At 42.6% G+C, this 25,939-nt stretch overlaps 2 protein-coding genes across 7 annotated transcripts in view; one reads left to right on the top strand and one right to left on the bottom strand.

Annotated features, from left to right (window-relative positions):
• NAXD (NAD(P)HX dehydratase) overlaps positions 1 to 25,939 on the top strand; it is a 78,380-nt gene that overhangs the window by 49,198 nt on the left and 3,243 nt on the right. For all 5 annotated transcript variants that reach the window (XM_029604704.1, XM_029604702.1, XM_029604703.1 and 2 more), the window contains 5 exons: positions 5,104 to 5,212; positions 19,428 to 19,478; positions 19,574 to 19,678; positions 22,950 to 23,070; positions 23,398 to 23,518. In XM_029604704.1, the coding sequence (XP_029460564.1) occupies positions 5,104 to 5,212; positions 19,428 to 19,478; positions 19,574 to 19,678; positions 22,950 to 23,070; positions 23,398 to 23,518 (507 nt within the window). The remainder of the gene's footprint in view (positions 1 to 5,103; positions 5,213 to 19,427; positions 19,479 to 19,573; positions 19,679 to 22,949; positions 23,071 to 23,397; positions 23,519 to 25,939) is intronic.
• Positions 13,274 to 25,939, bottom strand: part of CARS2 (cysteinyl-tRNA synthetase 2, mitochondrial) — a 217,729-nt gene continuing 205,063 nt past the window's right edge. The window contains exon 16 of one of the 2 annotated variants that reach the window (XM_029604706.1): positions 13,274 to 14,069. The gene's annotated coding sequence lies outside the window, so the exon portion shown is untranslated. The other variant, XM_029604707.1, reaches the window with a different exon arrangement.

Here is a 25,939-nt window from a genome sequence, read left to right as displayed (position 1 = left end):
AACGGCACTTTCTTGTTGTGCCCATTGGCACCTGGTTGGGTGTCTGTTGGTCCCCTTTTGTGTTGGGGAGCAGCCTATAGCTAGGGATTCCCCCATGTGTGAGGACTACCATCCTGCTTGTCCTCAGAAAACTGAGTTGCTTACCTATAACAGGCGTTCTCCGAGGACAGCAGGATGTTAGTCCTCATGAAACCCGCCCGCCACCCTGCAGAGTTGGGTTTCTCCTCATTTTTCAGTTATACGTAGAATTCTGTGTTATAAGACTGGAAAGGGACCCCACGTGGATGCATGGTATAGGGCAGGCTGCTCATGCTCAGTGTGCCCAGTCAAAGTTCTAGAAAGACTGACCTAAGTTTTCCTTGACGGGGCTCCTTCTGATGATGTCACCCATGTGTGAGGACTAACATCCTGCTGTCCTCGCCGAACACCTGTTACAGGTAAGCAGCTCCGCTTTGTTGATTTTAAGGAAGCATGCCAAATTAACTCAGTGTGTGAACAATTATGGTTAGCTTCCATAGTAATTGTGTGACATAAAATTAGCTAGAATGATGTGTGCTAAGCTATTGCTCCATAGTTTATTTTAAAGGGCTCTTTGTACTGAGAGGCTATGAGTCGCAACCAGATCTGGCTCTGCTTTCCATTACTGTTGTCTTTTTTTTTTTTCCTCTTTACATCTTGGCCTCTCCTTATAGCACAGGATGCAATAGGAATTAGTGTCCTGATTCCCCTCGAGGCCTTTAGCTGTCAAATGACAGGGTTTTGTTTTTTTTTTTAATAAAAGGCAATTTTAGCTCATTTTAAGAAATATATATCAGAGTAAGACAGGAGTAGCATGTCAGCCTGCTAACAGTAATCCATTAAGAAAGCTAACAGAGTGGTTGGGTTAGAGCTGGTACCTTCATTGGGCTAATAACGTTCGTCATACAGCTCTGAGCTGATCGATCATGTAGGTTTTTGTTGGTGTGTTTTCAAAAGAGCAGCGGTTTTGCACACTATGCAATCGGTGTCCCTGCACTGGCACTCCAGAGAGCGCCAGGGCTATTTGTGTTTCAGCCCTGCTAGCCAGCTGTCTAAAAACGGCAGATGACTTGGACTATCAGCCTCTCATGATCAGGCCCATCCCCTGAAAAATGTGTTCAATATTCTTGAAAAATGTTACAGTAATAAAGTAGAATCTTTACCCAACTACTCTTGACCTTTTTATTTATTTTTTTTTTTTTAACTAATTTTAGAATAGCGTTTGCAGCATCTGGCACTTTTTAGAAAGGTAGCCAACCACTTGGGGAAGACTAATGAAGGGGCATGTTGTCAGAAAGTGCCACTTTAACTGTGGAAAGCAGTTCGCTTGTCGCTTTGTACAGCTTCAGGCACGGTGTATGGAAACCTTGTTTCCTTTGAATACTGTGGTCTGCTTACCATCGTGCAGTCCACAGCTCGACTGTAAGCAGATTTTATTGTCGTACGTAATTACAATATCAACCTGACAAAGCATTGCAGGTAATGCAATACTGGTTGGCTACTTATTAAGGTTGTTACAAGTGGCGCTACTGCCAGAACTCTCTCTGGATTGTCCGATCGGCGGGAACTTGTGCTCAGGCATTTTTGTGTGGTCCCCTTCCCCCTAATCTGTAGAGTTCGTTGTTCTTGGAGGCACATTTATCGGTTGAATATTTCCATTCTGCAAGCTAATATTTGGTGATTCCAGCAGGCTGTTTTAGTTTATTGGTTTTCATAAGTTTTGTTTTCCTGTTCTTGCACTCCTTTTGGTGATACTGATTGTGTTTGGTGTTATATATTGCAGTTATGGTATTTCGTTCTTTGAAAACTTATTTATCATGTTTTTTTTATTCTGTTTTTCTTTGTTTGACACACATTTTATTGCATTTTTATTGTGGATGTTTTTAATGATTGTATCTTGCCCAGAGCTTGATGTGATTAGGCGATTTTATATATTGAACTATGCTACTTTATTCACACAAGCATAGGTAGTTTTAGTATCACTTCTCCTAATCACTTATATAGTGCTACTCGATGTCCGCAGCATATACAGAAACACATAAGACAGTCTCTGCTTAGTAATGCTTACAATCTAATCAAGACAGACAAATATACAGGGCAAAAGAGAATATTGGAATATGCTTCCTGTGTTCCTTTGCTCACTCTACAAAGCGTCTCTGGCTAAAATTCTATGCACAGATTGACTTCCTTCCAGTTTACTATTGCACTTGCCAAGCAAGACTATTACCGGTATGTCCATCTGACAAACTCTCTTGCTTCCAGCCCTCACTATCTTTGACAGTGGTTTCGTTGAGAACAGTGCCTTCTTTTTTGCTGAAAATAGTTTCCACATTTCATGTGAACCAGACAGTGGAGTAACCAGATAGTGGAGCTTCCAACTTTTTCCATCGGTAGATGCATCCGCTCCACATGTGAAGGAACTCAAGCGGTTAGATGTTTGGCAAGCTCTATTGCGCTATCTCGAGGTGACGAATGATTTCAGGAGGTCCGACCACCTTTTTCTTTTGTGGAGCAGCACGAAGCAAGGTTTCAAAGCTTCTAAGGCTACTATTGTGCGTTGAATGAAAGAGGCGATTGGGTCTACTTACATTACAGGAGGTCATGAAATTCCGAAGGGCTTATGGGCTCATTCTACGCATTCGCAGGCAACCTCCTGGGTGGAAGTGTAGCTGGTGTCTCCTCAGGAGATTTGCAGGGTAGCGGCTTGGAAGTCACTACATACCTTTGCACGACAGTATCGCTTGGATGTGGGAGATCCAGGTTCTTCCTTTGGCGAGAGTGTTCTGAGAGCGGGCTCTCCAGGTCCCACCCTAAGTAGGGGGCTTTGGTACATCCCAAGAGTCTGGACTGATCCGGGAACGTACAGGGAAAGAAAAATTGGTTCTTACCTGCTAATTTTCGTTCCTGTAGTACCACTGATCAGTCCAGAACCTGCCCGATTTTAAGGAGGTGGCAAGTCACCCGCTCAGCTGTTCTTTTTATTATGGAAGGCCATTTTATTAGTATAGTTTAAGGTTTTCCTTAGTTTGGTTTTTGTAACCATTTTTTATTGCTTGGGTACAGATCAATACTGAGGAACTGCAGGTGGCACTAGGGTTTATCAAGCAGTGGCAGTGAAACTTTCTCCGTCTCCATCTGCTGGCGGGGATGCATAAACCCAGGAGTCTGGGCTGAGCCGTGGTACTACAAGAACAAACATTAGCGGGTAAGAACCAAATTTTCCTCTCCTGGTGCTGAAATCCCCAGCACTTGTTCCCACTGAGCTGGAAGAAGAAGGAAAGCAGGAACGGCTAAGTCCAAAATAAAAAAGAAATAAAAAAATGTTCCCAAAACCCTGTGCCTCACTTACTCACTGCGTGCAGAACCATAGTAAACATCTTAACTGAATTTTGATACGCATCAAGGGGTCTGCCTTTCCATTTGGATGGTGTCTTGTTTTGTGTGGGGTTTTTTTGTTTGTTACCATTTCTTATGCACACGGGAAGAAGGTTCACAACACTAGGAGAGGGTGGGTGGGACTGTGGCCTGATGACTTGCCTCGTCCGTGAAACGATCTGCAGCAGTTCACTGGGACTTGGACTGGCCTCCCACGTCGGCGTGCCGTGCCGACTGCATAGCGAGAGAGGATCTGGCCTCAGGAGTTGGTTAACCCCAAGACAGTGAGAGGCATTTTCAGGCAGAGCCAGCAGTGCTGGGTGAAGTCAGCACAGTCCCAGGTTTCTGGTTCCCCTTCCATTATTACTGCAGGCCAGGAGTAATAAAATCTTTTTGTGGTGTCTCACAAATCTTCCTAGCCTTGTACAGAATCGGATGCAGAGAGGGGAAAAAAAAACCCTGTACTAGATATTTCTAAGAAAAACCCACTCTGGTGCACGTTCTCTTCCAGACATCCACGCTGATTCAGCCATTTTTACGTCTGTGCCAGGGCACTCCTCCGCTGCATCGTTTGCAGTTTGTTTTTTTTCCGTTTAACTGACGGAATTTAATTGATTCCTGGCACTGCTGCCTTAAGGAGGTGAGAAATAATTGGATTTGGAATTGCTCATCTTTCCCAACCCGTGCTTAAGATGAGTTGCATTTCAAATACAGTAAGCAGGTCCCTGCCCCAGAGGGCATACGGTCTGTGGCAATGGGGGATGACATGACTGGCTCAGGGTCACTAGGAGTGTCGAGGAGAGAAGCAGGATTTGAATCCTGGATTCCTTGCTTCTCAGCTGCTGCTCTAACCTCTAGGCCATGTCTTCCCCTACTGCTTATTTGATGTACAGAGTATGAGAGTAATTGGAGCTTCCTTGGCTTTTAGTGAACGTTTTTTTTGTCACGACCACCTTCAAGAAGGCACTTCTGCAGTAATTCATGGCTGCAAATTTATTTTTTTTTTTAGGACATCCACTGCATTGCCTTCTAATTGATAACTGTTTTCAGGGTGACCATTACTGCTCCATGTCAAGGGAGACAAATCGGGGGCCATTCCTGGTTTTTACTCCTTGGCAGGCTTGCAGATGTGATTCTGAATTCCCGGTTGATTTCTAAGAAAAGCGGGTCTACATCTCCATGCGTGCCATGGCGTACAAGTAGGACTGCTTTAGTCTGTTCCCCTTCATATGGAGTTGTATGGTCACCCTAACTGTTGCCCACAGAATGTAAATGTCTGAGGCCTAAAGATGGCTAGAGTTCGATTAATCAGCCATTTGATTTGGATACCTAGTCATCTCTAGAAGGCAGGCTCTGCGGACGCCCTGGTTTTGGCACGTAAGTTGAAAATATGTGTGTGATTAGCTAGCACCAACGTTTTGGGGGAAAAAGAAAAGCCCTACACGTATATTTTTGTGGTAACTTTTGGTTTTCTAATTTTGTTGTTTGCCGAGGTCTTAATCCATAAAATCTACCCAAAATAAACTGAAGCATTTCAGCGAATGAGCTCACACTGACTTTCTTGCCTCCAAGAAATGTTTTAGCCTTTTTTGTCCCATTTCTTTAGAAACGAGAAACTGCGGCATTTTATGGGGTGTTTTACTCTGCCTTGAATGCGTACCCAAGTGCAGACGGTAACATGTATTATTTCTCCTTGCTCTCTCTGCCCAGTGACATTCCTAACGCTGTAAATGAAGTGGAGAAATGGTTGCCGAGGCTTCACACAGTTGTCTTAGGACCCGGCTTGGGTAGAGATGAAGTAATACTGGAACATGCAAAGGTAACGTAGCCGCCCGGATAAGACTATAATCTTCCTGTGTCAAGTCATTTCAATATAATACTACTTCAAAGCACTGTTTTGGACCTTGATTGGATAACGGTGATGGCGGTATCATTTTCCATTCAGCCATTCATATTAAGTTGTGAATGTATACAGATCATGATGACGAAAGGTCGTAGTAAAGTAATTTTTCTGTTTGATTTTGACATGGAGATTTCTCCTTTTGTTATGATTCTCTCAGGAAAGCCTGATTATTAGCAATCATTCTCCAAATCCTCTAGTACATTCAGGTACTGTACGTATTTTCCTGTTCTCTAAGGGCTTGCAATCTAAGGGCCCTATTTACTAAGCATTCTTCCCATGGACACAAAATGGGAGAAAAACCTTTTAGTAAATAAGCCCCTAAGTTTGTACCTTAGGCACTGGAGGGTTGACGTGACTTGCCCCAGGTCACTAGGATGTGAACCCTGGTTCGTAGTCCCCTGTTCTAACCACTAGGCAGATCCTTTACTCCTCCAGTCTGCTTAAAACTGTTCTCCACAGTTAAGTTTCTAGTGCGCTCAAGTTACCTAATGCAGGTATAACATGATAGTGCGTAGCACAGTTTATTTGACTCCTTGAGCCCAGATTATCATTGTGTAGGGCATAGAAGACAATAGCACCATAACCATGCAATCGGAATTAAAAATCCCTGCTTTTCTGTGGGCTTATCTGACACTTGATATACAAATCTGCTAACTTGGAGAGCCGTTTTATTTGACAGTAGTGTCATCTGCACCATTGCATCACCCATTTTAACATACGAATGCATTGAAACAAACTTTTTTTTTTCTCTATGCCCTTTTTATTGTTGTGCATCTCTGCAGTGCATTTCATAGATCAAGAGGTAAAATGAGTGAGAGCAGGAAGTAAAACTGCTAGGTCCCAAGCGCAGGGATATATTATACCGCACATGTTCACATCACCGCAGGGTTTCAGCAACTGGTTCAGGTCTAGTCTTTCACGTTGAGCACCATGGAGCTTACTCTCTAGGTCTGGCAACACAGCTAAGGAGCCTTCAAGTTGCTGGAACATCTTCTCTGTCAATAACCCCTTTTTTGTGGTCTCGAAGACCAATCAGGTTCCCCCAGGGATGGGATCACAGGTTTTCCCAGCAGAGTTAATACCAGGGTTTTTTTTTTTTACCTTTTTTTATGATGTAAATTTAGTTTGGTGAGAGGACAGAGTCCCGCCAGCCCTGATGAACTACTCCACTAGACCTATTCCAAAATGACTTCAAAGATGACCTGAGTTCAAATAAACCATCAATTAGAAAAAGACACATAGTAAAGCATTCTTTAGTGCACCAGAATGACTTATCTATATTGGAGAAAAAACTTCAAATGCCTAATCTCGGCAATAACTGCCTTTAATCAGGTGAATCAGAGCACCATAATTAGTTTAAAAAACCTCCAGTAAGATACAAGTGATATATATTTTGTTCTTTTTTTTTTTTATATGTAGTGAACAAAACTGCCTTAAACATCTTCTTAATGTGCAAGGGTCACAATCAAGAAAATACCCAATATCGAACAAGGCATTTGCATACTATGAGCTTCCTGCATCAGAAGTAATTTTTAGCCCATGCATTGATGTGCTGTAAAACTCTGTGCGTGTGCTGGCAGTTCTCATTTATGTCGGTATTTTAACCTGGTCAACTTAAAAAGCTCATAAGGATGAAATGCTTCCTGCTTCTGTAAAATCCAAACATTGAGGGCGTGGATATCCTTGCAATAAGAAAATAGCACTAACTGTGCTCTGCTGGTGCCGTCCTCTCTCCCTCACATTCACTCACTGCAGTAACCTGAGCATTAAGAAACTGGGTGCTGGTTTTCAGCTGAACGCACCTTTCTGCATCGACTTGCCTGCTAGGATGCCTCTGAAAGAGTTGGTGACTTTTTTTAATGCCCAGCGGTGACTTTGAACACCACTGAGTTGAAAACAGGGTTTCTTTGTCAAGCACCAGGTCTCTCTAGTTAAGAAATAACTTTGGCTTCGCTAAATATCAGGGTCAATAATTTTGCTATTATAAAAAAAGATAAATCCTATGGAATTATTTAGGAATTATTTGATACAAATATTGAAAATACCTGAAAAATGTCTACCTGTCATAATAAGGGCGTTTTTACTTGGGGGGTAAGAGAAGTGGGGTGGAACAAGATAAAAAAGAAACGATTGATAAAGGAATAGAGAATAATGGTAGTTCCATAGACGTATCAGAGTTATTACAGAAATCTCAGGAAGAGTTAGAAATAAAGACACACGAGGGACTTTCACAAGTTGGTAGAAAAACTTTTCTTCAGTATAGGGAGAAAGTATTGGGAAAAAGGAGGTTATTTTAATCTGAAATATCTATGCAAGTGTATTATAAAACTGAATGGTAATAACTACATATTTACAGATCCAATAGGTCTTAAAAACCTCCTTGGAATTTAATGACCGGAATAGAGCAGTAGAAGGATCTAAATAGTGCATAATTACCTTTAGAATTACCGTTCACTTAGAGATGTACTTCACTTCTATTTTCTTTGTATCATAGTAAGTAATGACATGAAGGATAAGATTTCAAGTATTTTAGTTTGTAAGATTGTCATTATTGCTAATTTATGCAATGTTGTTTTATTTTATTTGTTGTAATTATTGGAAACAAAAAATTAAAAAAAAAACAAACAACTTTGGCTTAAGTTAACCCAGATCAGAGACTTATTAAATATTTTTTTCTAATTTGGCTAAATATAAATAATTACATCCTTTTAAAAGAGCAGAATTCACAGGCCCTGCATATTTATTTTCAGAAAAGCGAGCAAAGCTCCTCCTTAGTTGGGCTTGGTTCCTGCTAAGACTTGTCATACGTTATTAGCTTGTTTATAGCATTTACTCCTGGGGGAATTCTGTGCTGCAGCGGGGCACAGAATTTGTATTTTTTTACGCAGAATTTGTAGAAAGGTCTGCAGGCCACGTGTGGCAGGGGAGAGGGGGGCGTAAGTGAGAGAGAGAAGAGACTGGTTGTGGTCCCTAAGGAAGAGAACCATGAGGACAGAGCTTCAGCGGCTACTGCTGCTTCTGGTGTGGCCTGCCAGGGAAAGGAGTAGGAGAACTGCTGGAGAGGGTATGTAAAGATGGCTTTTAAAGTTCATTTTTGTTGATTGACTGTCATTTTAATTATTGGGTAGTATGTGATGTGTCTGCTGTTTTGAAATTTTATTGGTGTTTTAAAAATTATTAAAAATTCTTCAGAGTTTTTAATTGTTAGATGTTGTTCTGTTCTCAGCTGTTTTGTAACATTTATCAGTATAGTTTTACTATTATTTCTGTGTGGGGCTCTATAGCAGCTTGGCTTGTTCTGTTTTCCTAATGGGAGGTGTATTGGGGTTTAGGGCCTGGTTTAATATTTGTAGTGGTGCCTTTTTATAGATAGGGTTGTTCCATTTGAGTGCATGCCATAATGCAGGTATAACTTTGTGCGGATTAGGTTGTGTGCATTATTGCAGATCCTGGGACTTTGTTAGGTGCTATATTTCTGTTTCCATTTCTCCAGGTTTGCATGCAGAACAGAGTGGCTTTTTTGGGGTTTTCATTCCAGTTTGTCTTCATTTTTGTAATTTGTGGTCTTTCTGTACTTGGTGAAGGTCAATCTTGGATGTATACTAATAAAATACCTCATCTTATCTGTTGTGTTTTCTCAATAGGACACGCATTGGTGGTGAACTGCTGTCTTTTTATAAGTAGGGCAATTGCGCCTGGTAGTAGAGGGAGTTTGTGTTGCTGTTATTGCGCTAACACCAGAATATCTTTTTTATATGGTGATTTGTACGGGGAATGGCCTAGTTCTGCTTTATACCCATTACTGAGGGTCTGGGATGGGGTTAGCCCTGTGATTGTCACGTGTTCAGTGTGTCACGCATGTGAGGACCATCTGTCAGCTTGAGAATCCCTGCTTGAAGCGGATGTGTGAGGCTGCTGCAAAGAGTAACCTTTGGTTGGGTAAGGGACAGGCTTGAGGCTTGCAAAGGGCATCTGGTCAACCACCCACAAAGAAAAGGGCAAGGAGGGAACCACCAGAGGACATCTTGGGTGCCTGGAGGAACTGAGGAATCCAATAGCAGTTGTGAGGGTATATTTCCAAGTTGGGTTCATTACACGGGAAGGGGTTAGCAGACTGGACTGGGGGCTTGAAAAGAGGTGGACTTGAGGGAGTGGGGTGATTGGGGGGGGGGGGGGGGGGGGGGGGAGGAAGAATGGAGAAGAGTGTGAACACTCGTGAAACTAAGGAAAGCAGTGGAAAATAGGTCTGCCCACTGCTTGGGAGTCTTCCGATCTGAATTCCTAGTCTGTGCAAACTGTCCTTGTGTTCTGACTGAGGGTGTGAGCGCACTTCAGTACTGAATTATCTTTTAGAAGTGAGGGAATAATGACCTTTAGAGCCGGAACCTCCGAGCTTGCACGCATTGAAATTGATTTAAGGGTCTGGCAAGGCTTGTGACTGCGGTTGCTGATTTTACGTGTGTTTCACCCGAAGTCTCCGGGAAAGTTATTTGCAAGCTATCTGATGAAATAAGTGACAAATCCACCTGATCCTCTTCTCTCAGATTTTTCTTAGGCGGTAGCAAATAAAAAAGCTCTTGCAGCAGGAGTAAGGCCCCTGCTGGGATTTTAAGAATCTCAATAAGGTATTCTTTGAACATTTCCTTTAGAGAAATCACGTCCGACTTTGGAAACGTAATCAGTCTCAAGGTCTTGCGCTTAGAAATGTTCTTCAAATTTTCCTGCTTGTGATGCATCCTTAACCAAAATGGCTTAATTGATCTGAACCGGTTGACCTCTTTGTTCCATTTCATTCAACCTCTTATTACATTCCTCCATGGCTTTCTCCTGTGCCACTATCCTTGCATTTATATCCTGAGAATTAACAAAAACTTGAGCTATTTGTGCAGACAGAGATCTTCCCAGTTCTTCAATAGCAACCATATTTTTTCTAGTGTAATGACTTGGGGTTTCACCAAAGCAAATGATACTTGGCCTAGTTCGACCTCAACTCCTTGCACGGTCTGCCCAGCCTCTTCTGTCTCCACTGCTTGAGCTCCCTCGAATCCAGGCAGCCGGGCAAAGTTACACAGGGACTTTCCATCCAGGCTCCGTTTTGGCCCCTCCAGTAGAATGATGTCATCAACCAAGGACCATTCCTGCTTGGGAGAGCTGGAGCCTCCAGTGGCTGAATGAGCTGGCATCCTTGTTACCTTCAGGCTCAGATATCTAATGACACAAAGAGTGGCAGCAGTCCTTCTCCTGTCATACTCTCTTACCAGCTGCTCACATAGAAGAAATCTCTGGATGGGCCAAGGAGTGAGTATTTATTTATTTATTTATTTATTAACTTTTATTTACCGACGTTCGTGCAGCACATCATGCCGGTTTACAATGAACTCAGGTGGAAAATACAGTGTAACGATAAAACAATATTTATAATAATGATAGTAAATAAATAACTGGCAATAACAATTAACAATGTGGGGATGGGGAAGAGAGGAGAACAAAGGCAGATAGAGAGAAGAGAAGTAAAGGAATGAAAACTATAGGAATAGAGGGAAACTATGTACAGATGACGGAGTGCACAGGTCTCATTAACTTGAGTATAGGTATCAGTAACTTAAGTACAGGTTTCATTTACTTAAGGAGGGACTCATGAGGACTTGAAAGCCACCAGTATTACTTGGGCTAAGGTGTTCATTCGGAGAAAGGTTATTTGAGGGAGATTGAAAGGTGTACGGGGGGGTAGGGGGTAGAAGGGGGCGGTTGGGAGACAAAGGATTGGAAGGTGACTAGGAGTGAAGAGGGGTAGGGGTGGGTCTGACGGAGGGGGGGAGCAGCCGGAGGATGGTCGAGACAGGGAGGGGCTGGAGGGAAGAATTTATGTTTGGTTTGTGTCAGGGTAGGCCTGTCGGAAGAGCCATGTCTTGACTCCTTTCTTGAAATTGTGGAGTGATGTCTCTTGGCGTAGGAGGGTGGGGAGGGAGTTCCAGAGGGTGGGGCCAGCGATGGAGAACGCTCTCCCTCTGGTATGAGATGAATGTGCTGATTTGAGGGATGGTGTGTGGAGAGTGCCTGTGTGGGCTGTTCTTGTAGGTCGGTCAGAGGAGCGGTAGTGAGGCTTCTCATCAAGCCAGGTGTGGTTGTGTTTATGAAGGGAGCTGTGAAGGATGGTTAGGGTTTTGTATTGTGAGCGGAAGGAGATGGGCAGCCAATGTAGGTCCTTTAGGATGGGGGTGATGTGGTCCCTTTTACGAGTACTTGTTATGATTCTGGCCATGGAATTTTGTAGAATCTGCAGGGGTTTGATGGTGGTGGCAGGGAGTCCTATTAGCAGGGAGTTACAATAGTCCAGTTTTGTGAGCATGGTGGTCTGTACGACAGTGCGGAAATCGTGTGTGTGGAGGAGGGGTTTGAGTTTTTTTAGGATGTTTAATTTATAGAAACCTCCCTTTAGGAGAGCTTTGATGTGGGGTTTAAAATTTAGGTGTTGATCTATGAGGACGCCTAGGTCTCTTACAAACTGGGGCTGGGAGAGGGCTGTGGTTGTGTTCTGAGGATTGTTCTGTCGCATGGGGAGGGTAAAACGTTCAGGCTGATTAGAGATGACGAGTAATTCTGTTTTGGATGTATTTAGAGCTAGATGGAGCTCAGATAACAGCGTGTTTATGGTAGTGAGGCAAGATTCCCAGTGTTGCAAAGGTTTGCTTATGGACCCTTGAAACGGTATGAGAATCTGTACGTCGTCTGCATATAGGAAAAATTTCAGGCCTAGGTTGGAGAGGAGGTGGCATAGCGGTAAGAGATAAATATTGAAGAGGGTGGAGGATAGGGAGGATCCTTGGGGGGACACCTTGTGTGATAGGTATGTGTGAAGATTCGTATTTGTCGATTTTTACGAGGTATTCTCTGTTTGTGAGGTAGGAGGAGAGCCATGTGAGGGCGGTGCAGGTGATACCTATTTCTGCTAAGCGGGTCATTAGAATTTGATGGTTGACTGTATCATATGCAGCTGAGATGTCTAGTAGGGCGAGTATGCATAGGTGTATGAGAGAGCCTGTCTGCATGTGTGTGTGAGAGCATGGATGCGTGTTAATGAGAGAGGGAGTGTGTGTGTGTGTGTGAAAGAGAGAGGTAAAGTTTATGTAACCATCCTCCCTCAATCCATGCCATCCCAGGCTGACTGGAAATCAAGATTCCAGGTATGGAGAGCAGGAATTTTTTTTTTATTCTTATTAGTTTTAATTGTTCAGTGGTGTTTGTGTGTGTTGAAATATTTTATTGCTTTTTGAGTACTTTTTTAAAGAATTTCAAACTTAATTATTGAATGATGTCCTGTTTGTCAGCATTTATTCTATTAGTATAGTTTTGCTATTACAATTAATGTGTTACATTTCTTGACTTTATTATTGTATTATGAGGAATGATGATGCTTCTGTTCCATTGTTGCACTGCATACAGAGGCTGGCTTCTTGTAGTTTCCAGTTCAGTTTTTGTCTTCATACTTTATGGTGTCTCTTTATTCTCTGTTTGGTGAGGATCTGTCTATGTTCTGCATGTGTGACTGAGGTGAGGTACTCTACTGACAAGTAGTTTCTGTGTAGGGATCTGTAGCAGCCTGACTTGTTCTGTCTTAATAGGAGTATTGGTGTGTTAGGCCCTGGTGTATTATTTGCAGTATTACCTTTTCATAGGTAGGATTCTACTGTTTAAATGTTGGCAGTTAGTGCTGTTTTGAATATGGATGTCAATAACTAGTACTACTTCCTTTTCCAAACTTCATGACCTTGACTAATTTGGTTAATAGAAATTTATTTTAAGATTGCATGCTAATTCTTCTCCTCTTTGGATGAGATTAAAAAGGTGAAATATAAAAATGCCTAATACAATAAAATAAATAAAAAAGCTTGATCCTAGGTTTGACATGTTAAAGCATGATGCTGGCTAATAAACATGCAAAATACACCTAATATAATCCAATAAATACAAAAAAATATATATTTATTTATCTATATCAAATTACATGCATATATACCTAAAAACATACATCGAGATAATCCCACCCAAATTGGCCAAAATGCTGTTACAACTCTCTCCCCAAATTATCATATAATTGCAAATACATAAACATACATATGTTAAAAACGCTCTAAAAAGTCCCAAACATGATAAATTCATCCCGACAAGGGACCCTTATTTTGCTGTAAAAACAGTTTCTTCAAGGAACTATAATCCATATTATTACACTAACATACTATTGAATGTTTTAACATGCTGTATATCATCAGAGTACAAAAGATACACAAAATATCAATAGTGGCTCAAGTTGAGATTGGCCTGCAGTAGCTCTGTGCGGTCATGAATCATTCGCCTGCTGTCACCGGCATATATTTATTTATTTATTTATTTTTAATTTTTTATATACCGATGTTCCTGTAAAGTATACATATCACACCGGTTTACAAGAAAGAAACTGTCGCCTCGATGGCATTTTACATTGAAACATTTAACAATTTACAAATTAACAATTAAACCGTAACCTTTAACAGTTAACAATTTACAGCGGCATGACGAGGATCTTAGTGGAGCTTAGAGTGTACATACATGAATTATAGTACTAATACTGACAAAATCTTAAGGGGCATATGTACAGAATGTACATATGTACAGAATATATGTACATATACTGGAAATGAAGATGGCCACTCAGAATGATTCTGCCTTGACGTAAGGGCGAGCAGCCAGAAATGCAGGTCCACACTTCAGTCACCACACTACCGTGCTTAATGTGCTGTAGGAGTCGGAGAGGAAGAAGGGGAAAAAAAAAAGAAAAATAGAAATCTTTCAGTCCTAGTAGAAAAGCCCTCATGTGAAGGAGAATGCTATGTGATTTTAGGAAAGTCTTGCATATATGCAGAAATTAAAGTGAAAACCAAAAAACTACCTTCCTTTTTAACAGGGGGTTTGCCCTCATTGCCTTAGCTTTACACATCAAGGAGGAAACCTCCTCCCTACAAAAATAAATAAATAAATAACGGGACCCACTTGCCCTTGAACCATCCTCATCCCAAAATGAGCTTCTGCAGAAACTTGCCCTACATCCAGCCTGCCTCCTCTCCTATCACTATAATTGCCCCTTAAACTGCAAAGAAAAACACAGTCCCACAGATCCATTCTCGCTACGCCTAGAGAAGCACAACACCCACCAAACTGACCCCTTGGTTCACCGCAGAACTAAAATAAATGGGCAGATTAGAACGCAAGTGGTGAAAATCAGCCTTCCAACTGGATAGAAACAACTGTAAGCGACACCAGGCATCACATTGCAGAGGCCGAAAAGGCTTAGTGCTCAAAAATGATCAACCAGGCAGGACCCGCACAAACAGTGAATAAGCTACTGGGTTCAACAACCCTTCTATACCCTATCCTGGCTTTGGAAGCACACTGCCAAAAGCTGGCAGGAGTTTTTTTCCATTTTTACACCTCCGAAGAACTTGTTCCCTGAAATGGATCAGCAGCTTCCATACTCCCACAATTTCACTACTAGAAAATGAGAGAGACTTTTCTCTCGAACCTTAAAACTACAGCCTGCTTTGAAGACCCTGCCCCCTCCTTGGTTAATCAAGAATGCCAAATCTGGGCTATTCAACTGCCTTTGAACATTATAAATGCATCGCTAACAGAAGGTCACGTATCAGACTGCCTGAAGAGTAACAGTTAGAACTACTCTAAAGAAACCTAACCTGGACCCCAGTGAGCCCAGTCTCAAACCTGCCATTTCTAGATAAGGTCAGTGAACAAGCTGTACTAACGTAGCTATCTCATTTCCTGCCGACTGCAAAGGATCTGGATCCATTTCGATAGAGCTTCAGGCTACATTTCAGCATAGGGACTATGCTAGTGAGCCTACTTGATGACATATAATTATGCATGGACCCTGGACAAGTAGCCTTGCTGGTACTCCTTGACCTGTCTGAAGCATCGATGACATTGACTATGACATTCTGTACATCTTAAGACTTGGGGCTAGGCAGCAGTTCTCTAGTTCAATCCCTTCCTTCAAAATCCTTCCCAAACTGTTTCACTGGCATCAGCATCGTCCCATCTTTGCTGTTACATCCTGTGGCGTGCCTCAGGAATCTGTCCTAGCGCTAACATCTATCGGGGAGGCGATAGTTAACAGAATTAACTATCGCCTCCCCGGCGATAGTTAACTCTGTTAAATGTGAACCGGAGTGATATGTATTGTATACAGGAACTTCCGGTATATAAAAGCTAAAAATAAATAAATAAATAACACAGTTGGATATATACGTGATGCACCCCTAGGCAAGATCCTCAAACTATCAGATCACTTGCTACTCATGCTGATGACATTTGGCTACTGGCCCCTCTCGGCCCAGACTTGATGAAGCAAAGATGAACCGGACCAGATGCTTGGGAACGACATCAGACTGGCTATGCCAAATGGATTAGATCTACAAAAGACAGAAGTATTTATTTATTTATAACTTTTTTTTATACCGATATTAGTAGCAACATCATATCGGTTTACATTAGAACTAAAGGTTGAAAATTTGCAAATAATTTGTTACGGGGATGGGATGAAAGGAACCAAGATGCAAATGGAACTAAGAAAGCAAGCAGAAAACTGAGTTAAAAAGTACTGTGGATACGAAAGAAAAAGATCTGGGAAATTTGAACTTGGCAGTGATTCTCAAAGGAAAACCTCTTCTTTACATAAGAAGTTCCCATACTGGGTCAGAAGGGTCCCATCAAGCCCAGTATCCTATTTCCAACATTGCCCAATCCAGATCACAAGTATCTGGCAGGATCCCAGATAATAGATTCCATGTTGTTTACACCCAAGGATAAGCAGTGGCTTTCCTCTAGGCTACGTGGTTAATAACGGTTAGCAACCTTTTCATTTTTTAATTTTATTTTTCCTGGGAATTTCAGTATTAACAAAAAAACAAACAGTGAAAAAATGATTGGTATAACAGGAGAAAAATCAATGGGAAAAGTCATTTTTTTCACTAATTTTTTTTTTTTTTTTTAAACAATTTTGTTGATATTGAAACTCCCAGATAAAATAAAAATTGAAAACAACTGTCCCTAATGGTTTCCTCCAGGAACTTTCAGCAGTCTGGGATATGTGCTGGGCCCAAAGCTCACCACTGAAGTGCAGATCCTGTCACTGCTTTTTCATCTATATCACCTCTTAACTTCATCCCTTCTCTGATGGCCCTGCTTTCGCCATAGTCATCCAGGCCTGTGTGACGACCTGCCTGGATTACTGCAACTCGCTGTACATTGGAATTAATAAAAAAAAAAAAAAAAAGTCAACCGGTGCCCGCAATTCAAACAGAATGCTGCTGCTGCTGATGATTATAGGATTATTCCAAGTCTTCGTGCTCTGCACTGGCTCCTGATATTCTACAGGATGCAATTCAAAATCCTGGCTCTGGCCTTGAAGGTCTGACATGATGGCAGTTGAGAGAGGACAGTGTGCAAACGGATCCCACGCTCCTGGTCATACGAGTGCCAGAGAACCTTCTTTGCTTCTGTCCCAATGCTTTTGGAACGCTTTACCACCCAACATTACACTAGCCTAACTCCAAATCTGTCAGTGTTTAGAAAGCTACTAAAAGCTTGGCACTTTGAGCCGGGTTTTGGGCCACTGACATAAGCGGGCCCATTTCTCAAGCCATGTTCCCGGATCCTTAAAATACTGCAGCATATTGGCTCCTTAAGAGCCCACTGGGGACACAAAAACCAAATTATTTTATCATGGTAAAACAATAACTATATGTGTTTTCCTTTATTCTCTACCTCACAAGTGCCTTAAATCTTGTGTTCTAACGTAAAGTACCTTAGTACCTCCCTGATGTGCCTTAAGTACCTCTCTTATGAGTTATTCCCTGATCTATTTTTTATATACCTTGACACATTGATTTCTGTGCCTTTTTGTTTAGTTGAGATGTTAACCATTCTAAAATTGACCGCCTGCAGCATTGTGCCTCATCTTATTTGAGATATCATGTGCATAAACATTGCTCTGCTGTAACACGGACTGAGCTCTGGCACAGGACCGTCGATGCAGTGAGCAGACTAGGCATGCTTTGGAGGGGAGGGATCACCGGGTAGTTGTGAAAGAAGGCTTACGGCATCAGATCCCAGCCCCGGTTCCACTCGAACTGGAAGTACAAAAGAGCAAGAGGAAACCGCCGAGTCAAAATAAAATTAAAAAAAAAAAAAGGGATCAGGAGCACTGGCCCTTTAAAAAAGGGTCTTCTATGTTAGGCCATGTTTAAAATCAGGAGTAGGCTCTTAAATCATTTTGTTATTTCTGAGGGTTTTTCCAGCTTCTTCCCATTTTTCCAGAAGTGGAAATTGTTTTGGTTTTGGTCCAGCGGTTTTATTTTTCTGTTTCTTTATGCTGTAGCACAGTGAGCCTTCATTTGCCACTACCTGGGCACGGAGGCCAAAGGGAGGGAGATTCCCCCTCCTTTTCTATCTCACTCCAGCCATAGCAGCAAGAGTCCTTGGCGAGTGCCCACAAACCACAGCCTGACTAATATAGAGCCTAGTCCGTCAACATTGACCACTGGCTGTGAGTGCTGCCTCCACAGCCTCCCCAATCCGGCTGGCTCACGCCGGAAACCTAAGGTCTTTTGCATGGGAGCGATGGAAGTCGCTTAACGGCAGTGCTTGGGGAAGAGTTAATATATTTGAGTCTTGAGGCTTCTGTAGTTGAATTGAGGCATAGGTTCATTGGACGAGAAGGTGTATATGGTCAGAATGAGGGGCACTGATGGAACATCTGTGGTGTTTCCTCTTCCGCACCACAGATACTATTAGTTTCAGACTGCGGTAGAAACTTTATTTTTATTTATTTATTTAAAACGTTTTTAGCCCGTTTTAGCTCAGTCCAAGGCACTTGGTAACATAAAATAGGCATAATGAACTAATAAGAGTAAAACAATATAAAACCAAAATGTCAGATTTAAGAAAAAGTAACATAAAAATGCAAAAGAGAGGTGAATTACAAACAAACGCACTCAGTAACTGCTGGGCCCAAATGCCTGCTTAAAGAAAAAGGACTTAACCTGCTTTCTAAATGTTAAACAACATTGGATTGATTGTATTTCATCCAGGAAGCTGTTCCAAATAATAGGACCTGCCACAAACAATGTTCTCTCCCTTGTTTCGTCCAGGTGTCCCTGTTTAACTGGTGGTAGAGCTTAAAACTCTACCACTCCCGAGGTATGATTACTTAATGCATGATGGATCAAAACTTACAATTTTGAATTGAACCCTCCAGTAGATAAGAAACCAGTGTGAATATCACAGGACCAACGTTTATATTACCAAATGTCTTGTCCTGGTCATCATCCTGGTAGCTGAAGTTTGAACGGCCTGTAGACATTTTAACATCATAACTGGCATAAAGAGAGTTGCAATGATCTACCTTTCAGAGGATCAGTGATTGCACAATAGCATGAAAATCATTTTTTTTGGACAAATCTCATTTTACAATGGTTTCTGTTCTGGGAAAAACACACAATTCTTTTATACTCTTCACCCTCTGGTGATCAAAAAGCAATTGGCTGAATCAGGCCTTAGATTTTGTTCTCCTTTTGCAGGCTTCGGCCCTGTACGTCCTTCAGAAGCGTTGGTGTTTAACGCTTTTGAGTTTGCAAGCTTGAACTCTGCAGGCCCAGATTTTCCCATTTTCTAAATAATGCCTGAGACGTAGGCAGCATGCATGTAACTTCCTAATTTCCTAAAGGGGACATATTGTAACTAAAGATATGTAGTCTTCTGCATGTCCCAGATCACGATTGGTGACTTCAGTAGGGGGTTTTCAGTGGTCTCTAGTCCTGTCTGTCTGGGTTGTACTTTCAGGGTTCCTCTTCATTCTCAGTTGGCCAAATATATAAAGCCTGCATCAAGAGAAGAAGGTTTTTGTATGCTGGGCTCGTCATGAGAGTAATTAAAAAGTAATCAGCAGCAAAGCGCTGGCCATATAGTTCCCCCACCTTGTTACAAAGCAATTGCCCTTTTTTTGTTTGTGGTTTTTCCCCATTGTATTTTATGAATGTTAAATATGAAAAGATTTTCTCACAATCCTTGCATTTATTTGTAGGGCATAATAGAAAAAACCAAGGCCAAAGGCATCCCTATTGTCATTGACGCTGTAAGTGTAGCGTTTGTTTATTCTTTGCAAATGATTTCTAATGTGCTCTGAAACAATTGCAAGCTGAAATTAGTTTTCCTTCCCTCTTCTTGCAGGATGGTTTGTGGCTCGTTGCTCAACATCCATCTATCATCCAAGGGTACCAGCGAGCTATTCTCACTCCTAACCTTATGGAGTTCAGTAGATTATATGAAGCTGTGGTGAGTATACTTTTCCAGCCAGGTATACTCGCGAGTTTATCAAACAATAAGAAACATAAGACGTTGCATTACTGGGTCAGACCGAGGGTCCATCAAGCCCAGCATCCTGTTTCCAACAGCGGCCAATCCAGATCACAAATACCCAAACAGTAAATAAATCCCATGCTACTAATCAGGTCGATACTGTAAAGTGCGCTCAGCTGAGCGCACTTTTTTTTTTTTTTTACCTGGTTTGGACGCGCGTCCACAACCCCTTATACAATAAGGGGTTTAGTGCGTCCACAATGCGCGTCCAGACCCCCCCCCCCCCCCCCCCGAAACTAATAGCACTCATCACATGCAAAAAAAAAAATGTGCGGCCGATCCGCACATTTTATGCTCATAAATTAACGCCTGCCCAAGGGCAGGCGTTAATTTCTGAGCAGCCCAATAAAGTGTACAGAAAGGCAGAAAATACCGCTTTTCTGTACATCACCAAACGGTAAAAAATTTAAAAAAATGTGTTGGTGGGTCAGGTTAGGAAAAGCCGCTGACAGTCACCTCTCCTGGGCCAAGGGGCACGCAATTGTTCCAAGCGCTTCCTTTTAGCGTGAACCCTCATTTGCATTCTGTATTGCGGGCCCAGAAGAGGGGGCTGAGCATGCGTTCGAGCGGGTGCCGAAAATGGACGCTTTTTTTTTTTTTTTTTAGCACGTCCGTACTCTATCGGCCTGCATGTTAGTAATAAGTAGTGGCTGTTCCCTAAGTCAGCTTGATTAATAGCAGTTTATAGACTTCTCCTTCAGGAACTTGTCCAAATCTTTTTTTAAACCCAGCTATGCTAACTGCACTAACCACATCCTCTGGCAATCATTCCAGAGTTTAATTGTGCATTGAGTGAAAAACTTTTCTCTGATTTGTTTTAAACGTGCTAATCGCTAACTTCATGGAGTGCCCCCTATTCCTTGTATTATCTGAAGGAGTGAATAACCGATTCACATTTACCCGTTCTAGTCCTCTCATGAATTTATATGCCTCTATCATATCCCCCTCTGCCATCTGTTCTCCAACCTTTAGCCACGGGTGGTCAACTCCAGTCCTCGAGAGCCAAAAACAGGCCAGGTTTTTAAGATATCCACATGAGGATAGGTTTGCATGCGCTGCCTCCATTGTATACAAATCTATCTCATGCATATTCATTGTGGATATCCTGAAAACCTAATCTGTTGGTGGCTCTTGAGGGCTGGAGTTGGCCACCCCTGACTTTAGTCTTTCCTCATAGGGGAGCTGTTCCATCCCCTTTATAATTTTGGTCGCCCTTCTTAGGCACAACTATATCTTTTTTGAGATGCGGCGACCAGAATTGTACACAGTATTCAAGGTGCGGTCTCACCATGGAGCGATACAGAGACATTATGATATCCTCCATTTCTAATAATTCCTAACATTATTCGTTTTTTTTGACTGCCGCAGCACACTGAACTGACGATTTCAATGTGTTATCCACTATGACGCCCAGATCTTTCTTGGGTGGTAACTCTTAATGTGGAACCTAACATCGTGTAACTACAACATAAGAACATAAGGTTACTTTTCCCTATATTACTCCTGGGGGAATTCTGCGCACAAAAACTTAAAATTCTGCAAACTTTATTCTGGTCAAAATAACACAATTTACATGACAGTTTTTAAGTAATTACATTTTAAATTAATACAAAAAAAAAGTTATTCCTTAGAGATGCAGAATTTCCCTAGAAATTCACTGTAAGTGTGTCCGTTCCACTCGCACTCCCTACTCCCCTGGCCACTTTGCCCTCTCAGGCCCCAACTCTTCCACCTACCAGTATCTCTCCCCTCCACCTCTAGGCTCAATCCCTTCAACTATCTCCATTCCCAGAGTTTGATCCCATTCTCAGAACAGGCTCCATCTGTCCTTCCCTCTCTCACACACAATGCTCCCTCTCTCTAGTACACATACACACACCCTCATACAGGCTCCCTCACTCTCTCGCTCACATACATCCCCTCATACAAGGTCCTCTCTCTTGCATACACACCCCCACAAGCTCCCTTTCTCTCTCACGCATACACCCTTACACAGGCTACCTATGTCTCTCTCTCATGCACCCGTTCACACAGGCTAGCTCCCTCACATACACACAATCCCTTTTTTATACACATGACCTCCCAATCTCTCATACACATGCATACTCCTTCACAATCTCCTCATATAGGCTCCCTCTCTCTAGCACCCACACTCAAGCATCCCCCCACCCCCCTCTTACCTCCTGCTCTCTCACCCTCCCCTCTCACACACACACATTCTGACCGGCATGCCGTGGAGCGCGTCCTGCGTGTGCTGCAGGACGCGCTCCGTTCGCGGCAAAGATGAAGGCCCGGCGCACTGTTCGCAGCACACAGGGGCCTCCCATCTTCGCCGCGAGCGGAGCACACTCCGTTCGCGGCACACGGGGGCCTTCCCTTTTCACCGCGAAAAGCACACCAGGCCTTCATCTTTCCGGCAAATGGAGCGTAACTCACGGCACCCGCAGGACGCGCTCCGTTCGCGGCATGCCGGTAAGAGAGAATGTGTTTGTGAGAGAGGGGAGGGAGGGTGAGAGAGAGAGAGCATGGTTAGTAAGAAGTGTTTTCCTAGGTCCTCACAAAACCCACCTGCTACCCTGTGGAGTTGGATTTCTTCTCTTTTTATTTTATTGTAATTCTGTTATGAGACAGAAGAGGGACTCCGTGTGGACAAGTGGTATAGGGCATGCTGGGCATGCTCAGTGTGCCTAGTCAAAGTTTCTAGAAACTTTGACATGTTTTCTGCATCGGGCTGCATCTGATGATGTCATCCATGTGAGTACTAACATCCTGCTGTCCTTGGAAAACACCTGTTACAGGTAAGCACCTCTGCTGTACTGATACTTTAAATTCCTTTTTCTCACTAAGTAAAAGGAAAATAAATTACACAGACTCAAGCAAGGTTTATAATGTAATAGAAAAAATAGAAATGCTTGTCGGTGTACTTCAGAATTTTCAAATTTTTGCCACAGAATCTACCCCTGAGCTGCTGCAGGAAACTGGGGCTGTGTCTTAGACCTTCTGCTCCCTGTTTTCTGACCTATTTGGGTGGAGCAAGAGCACGACAGCAACAACAATACCTAGGGGCGGCAAACTCCTAAATTATTCACTGGCCTAGTAGTGTTTGGCTGCACAGCTTGCTCAGGGTTAAAGCGACTGCTGAACTACTTTGTGTGTTTTTAACCATGGTAAACTCTCTTGTTTGTAGCTTAGAGACCCTATGGACAGTAATGACCACCATGGATGTGTGTTAAGGCTCAGCCAAGCCCTGGGGAATTTGACAATCGTTCAGAAGGGAGAACGAGATCTTATTTCAGATGGAGAAAAAGGTAAATGGTGTCTTTGTGTTCTTTTTACACTTGGGGCAGGGAGTTTCTTAATCAGTTGCAGGGTAGATGTCACCAGGTTGGTATGAATTGTACTCCATTTTTAGTGTTCATCAAGATGGTCTAAGTACAGGACCTTTAACATTTACTGCTGGCTTCTTGAAGGATGAGTTTCCCTCTTAAGATATTGGGTTGAAGCCTTGACGATTGGCGCTACTGCTCCCAAGTTTCAGACTTCTGCTACTTCAACCCCCTTTTTGTGCCCTTTAAAATGTAAACTTCAACTGTTGCTAACAGAGTTACCTAATAACAGTTTCAATTTTTTCTTAGTCCTGGTATGCAGTCATGAAGGAAGCAATCGACGCTGTGGTGGACAGGGGGATCTTCTCTCAGGGTCTCTTGGCGTCCTCGCACACTGGGCATTTCTCGCTGGATCAGAGAAGACTAATGGGTATGACCAGAACAGTGAACACTCCTACACTTTATCTAGCAGTATGAATACAAGTAAGACCAAGACAGAACTGGCAACCAGTAGGAAGTTGACTGTTCTCAGAGAACAAGCAGAATGGCAGACCTCACACATGGAGCCTGGCATAGAAATTGGACTCAAAGCTTCTAGAAATTTTGAGCATGCCCTTCTGGGCATGTGCAACATGCTATACTACTATGTGTCCACATGGGGGCCCCTCAGTCTCATCTTTTCCACAGAACCTACTAGTTGCTGATCTCTCTCTCTCCTAGTAGTAAGAAACCTTTTGCTTATCAGGATTGCAGAATTAGTCCTTGGCAAGGCCCCATGATCTTATCTCATTCCTTTAGTCACCTTTAGGAAGATTTTCTAGCAATTTTATGCCTTTTACCTGGGGGCCAACCACAGTGTTTAGAGGTGTCCCCTTTTTGTCACTATGACCCCTAGAGGGTGATGTTCCTGACTTCACCTAATGGAAAAAGCACTTCAGGATTCGTAAGTCTGGCCCATTGGTATTGGCATCAAAATGGAGGGACCCAAGAGTTGCATCAGCTGCTGGCAGTGCATTGACATTGGGAGGGCACAAATGCCCCTCCACATTGGGTGCCAGAAAGGCAGTCATCTGTCTCCTGTTGGTTTCAGTATTGTGAAACTTTTGATGTGCATCGTGTGAAGGCCAAGAAGCATCAAGCTTGGATATTCTGTTGGCAGTCTTGAAATCCTGGAAGTGTTCCTATGGGGAGGAAAGCTAATCCTCCAAGGAAGTGCAAGAATCTCAGAGGGTCCAATTGTCAGCCCCTGATATACCTCTGGTATTTCAGAAAGATGTGGCCTTTACTCCTGCCTCCTGTAAACCGGTACGATAAGACCTCATCTTGAGTATCGGTATAGAAAAATAATTTAAATAAATAAATAAATAGATTGTGTTGGCGTCAACAATTTTTTTGAGGCAGAACTGGATAGGAAAATCTGAGGCCCTGGATCAGAAGGCTGATCAGACAAACGTAGACCGGTCGTCTTAGTTGTAAGGATAATTTATTGAGGAGACAAAAGGATGTACAGTACAAAACGTAGAATACTCAAATAGCCTGACTCGGGCTGAATTTCGCCCAGAATGGGGCTGCATCAGGGGCTTGTGAACATATGGAATTTAATGAATGAGAATAGGTATGCCAAGTTCAAGTATGAATTTCTTTTTACATTGCTTGAGCCAGATTCGTCAGTCTATCTTCAAAGAAATCTATTATTCAGGTAATGTCAACTCCACCGAATGTAGTGCAAACAGTCAGTCAATCGTAAAAGCTCTACAGTTCTCACGTAGTCATAAAAACAAATTTGTATTACTAAAATGGCATTACCTATGCTTTCTACTGTACATTTTGTCTCCTCAGTAAATTATCCTTACAACTAAGACAAACAGTCTGCATTTGATCAGTTTTCTGGCTCTAACAGAGCATGTGCCGTATTGTTTTCTGGGACCTGGATCAGAAGATGCAGAACATCTGGCATTGACTGCACCAGTGTCCTGTAGATGAAAATCCAGCCCTTAATAATATGCTTGCCAGCACTCAGTAGAAGGGCCCCAGTGTCCTTTTCTGGAGGGGGAACTGACATCTGGTACTTCCGCACTGATGATCTCCAGTCCATTTGAGAAGGAAGGAAGCTTCTCCAAAGTGCAGGAGTTCATTGCCATCTAGGCCCAAACAGACAACTACAATTCTCTCTGAGGCTTTGTCTACTAACCAAGTGAGGTCCAAGTGCATGCGCCCAACCTACCAGTTGGAATATTCTTGGGTATGCTTTGGAGCCAAGGACTTATGAGCAGGGTGGGGTCAACAGGTCTCCCCTCAGACCCCTCTCCTCTGCAGGAAAGGAGAAGGTCTCCTCCCAAAGGACCTGTCCACTGACTTTAAAAGAATAGTGAATGTCATTCCATTTATTTTGCAAAAGGAGGAAGAGTCTAGGGTAAGATGTTTGACATCTTCCAATTTGTGGAACTCCTCCAAAGGATATTGTGGTGATGTCTATTCGTGAGATCCTTTGAGTCCCCCTCTCTGTGGCTCCAGTTAACAAGAAGGTGTATATTGTGAAAGTAGTTGCCTCATCAATCACTGGTGGTCAATTATGCCCTCATGAAAGCCAAGAGATCTATAACTTGTTCCTTTGGTCCATCAGGGAAGGATTCTTGTACCCTATACTTGCTTGCAAGAGAGGGTTTTTTTTAGGAAGCTGTGCTCAGGTGCCTGCATGAATGAGCCAGTATATAGGATATTCTGAACATAGTGAAAGATGGCCGCGCAGCTTCCTCAGAAGAAGGGTGATGCTTTGGAGTTACTAGTGCACAAAGGATATAGAGTGTAGAAAGCACATGGGCCAATCAACCTTTATTTGAGACAACAGCAA

The sequence above is a fragment of the Rhinatrema bivittatum genome, chromosome 5 (genome assembly GCF_901001135.1).
Source record: "Rhinatrema bivittatum chromosome 5, aRhiBiv1.1, whole genome shotgun sequence".
NCBI classification, from domain to species: domain Eukaryota; kingdom Metazoa; phylum Chordata; class Amphibia; order Gymnophiona; family Rhinatrematidae; genus Rhinatrema; species Rhinatrema bivittatum.
The sequence above is the reverse complement of the archived record's forward strand: the minus strand, read 5'-3'. Positions and strand labels throughout refer to the sequence as shown.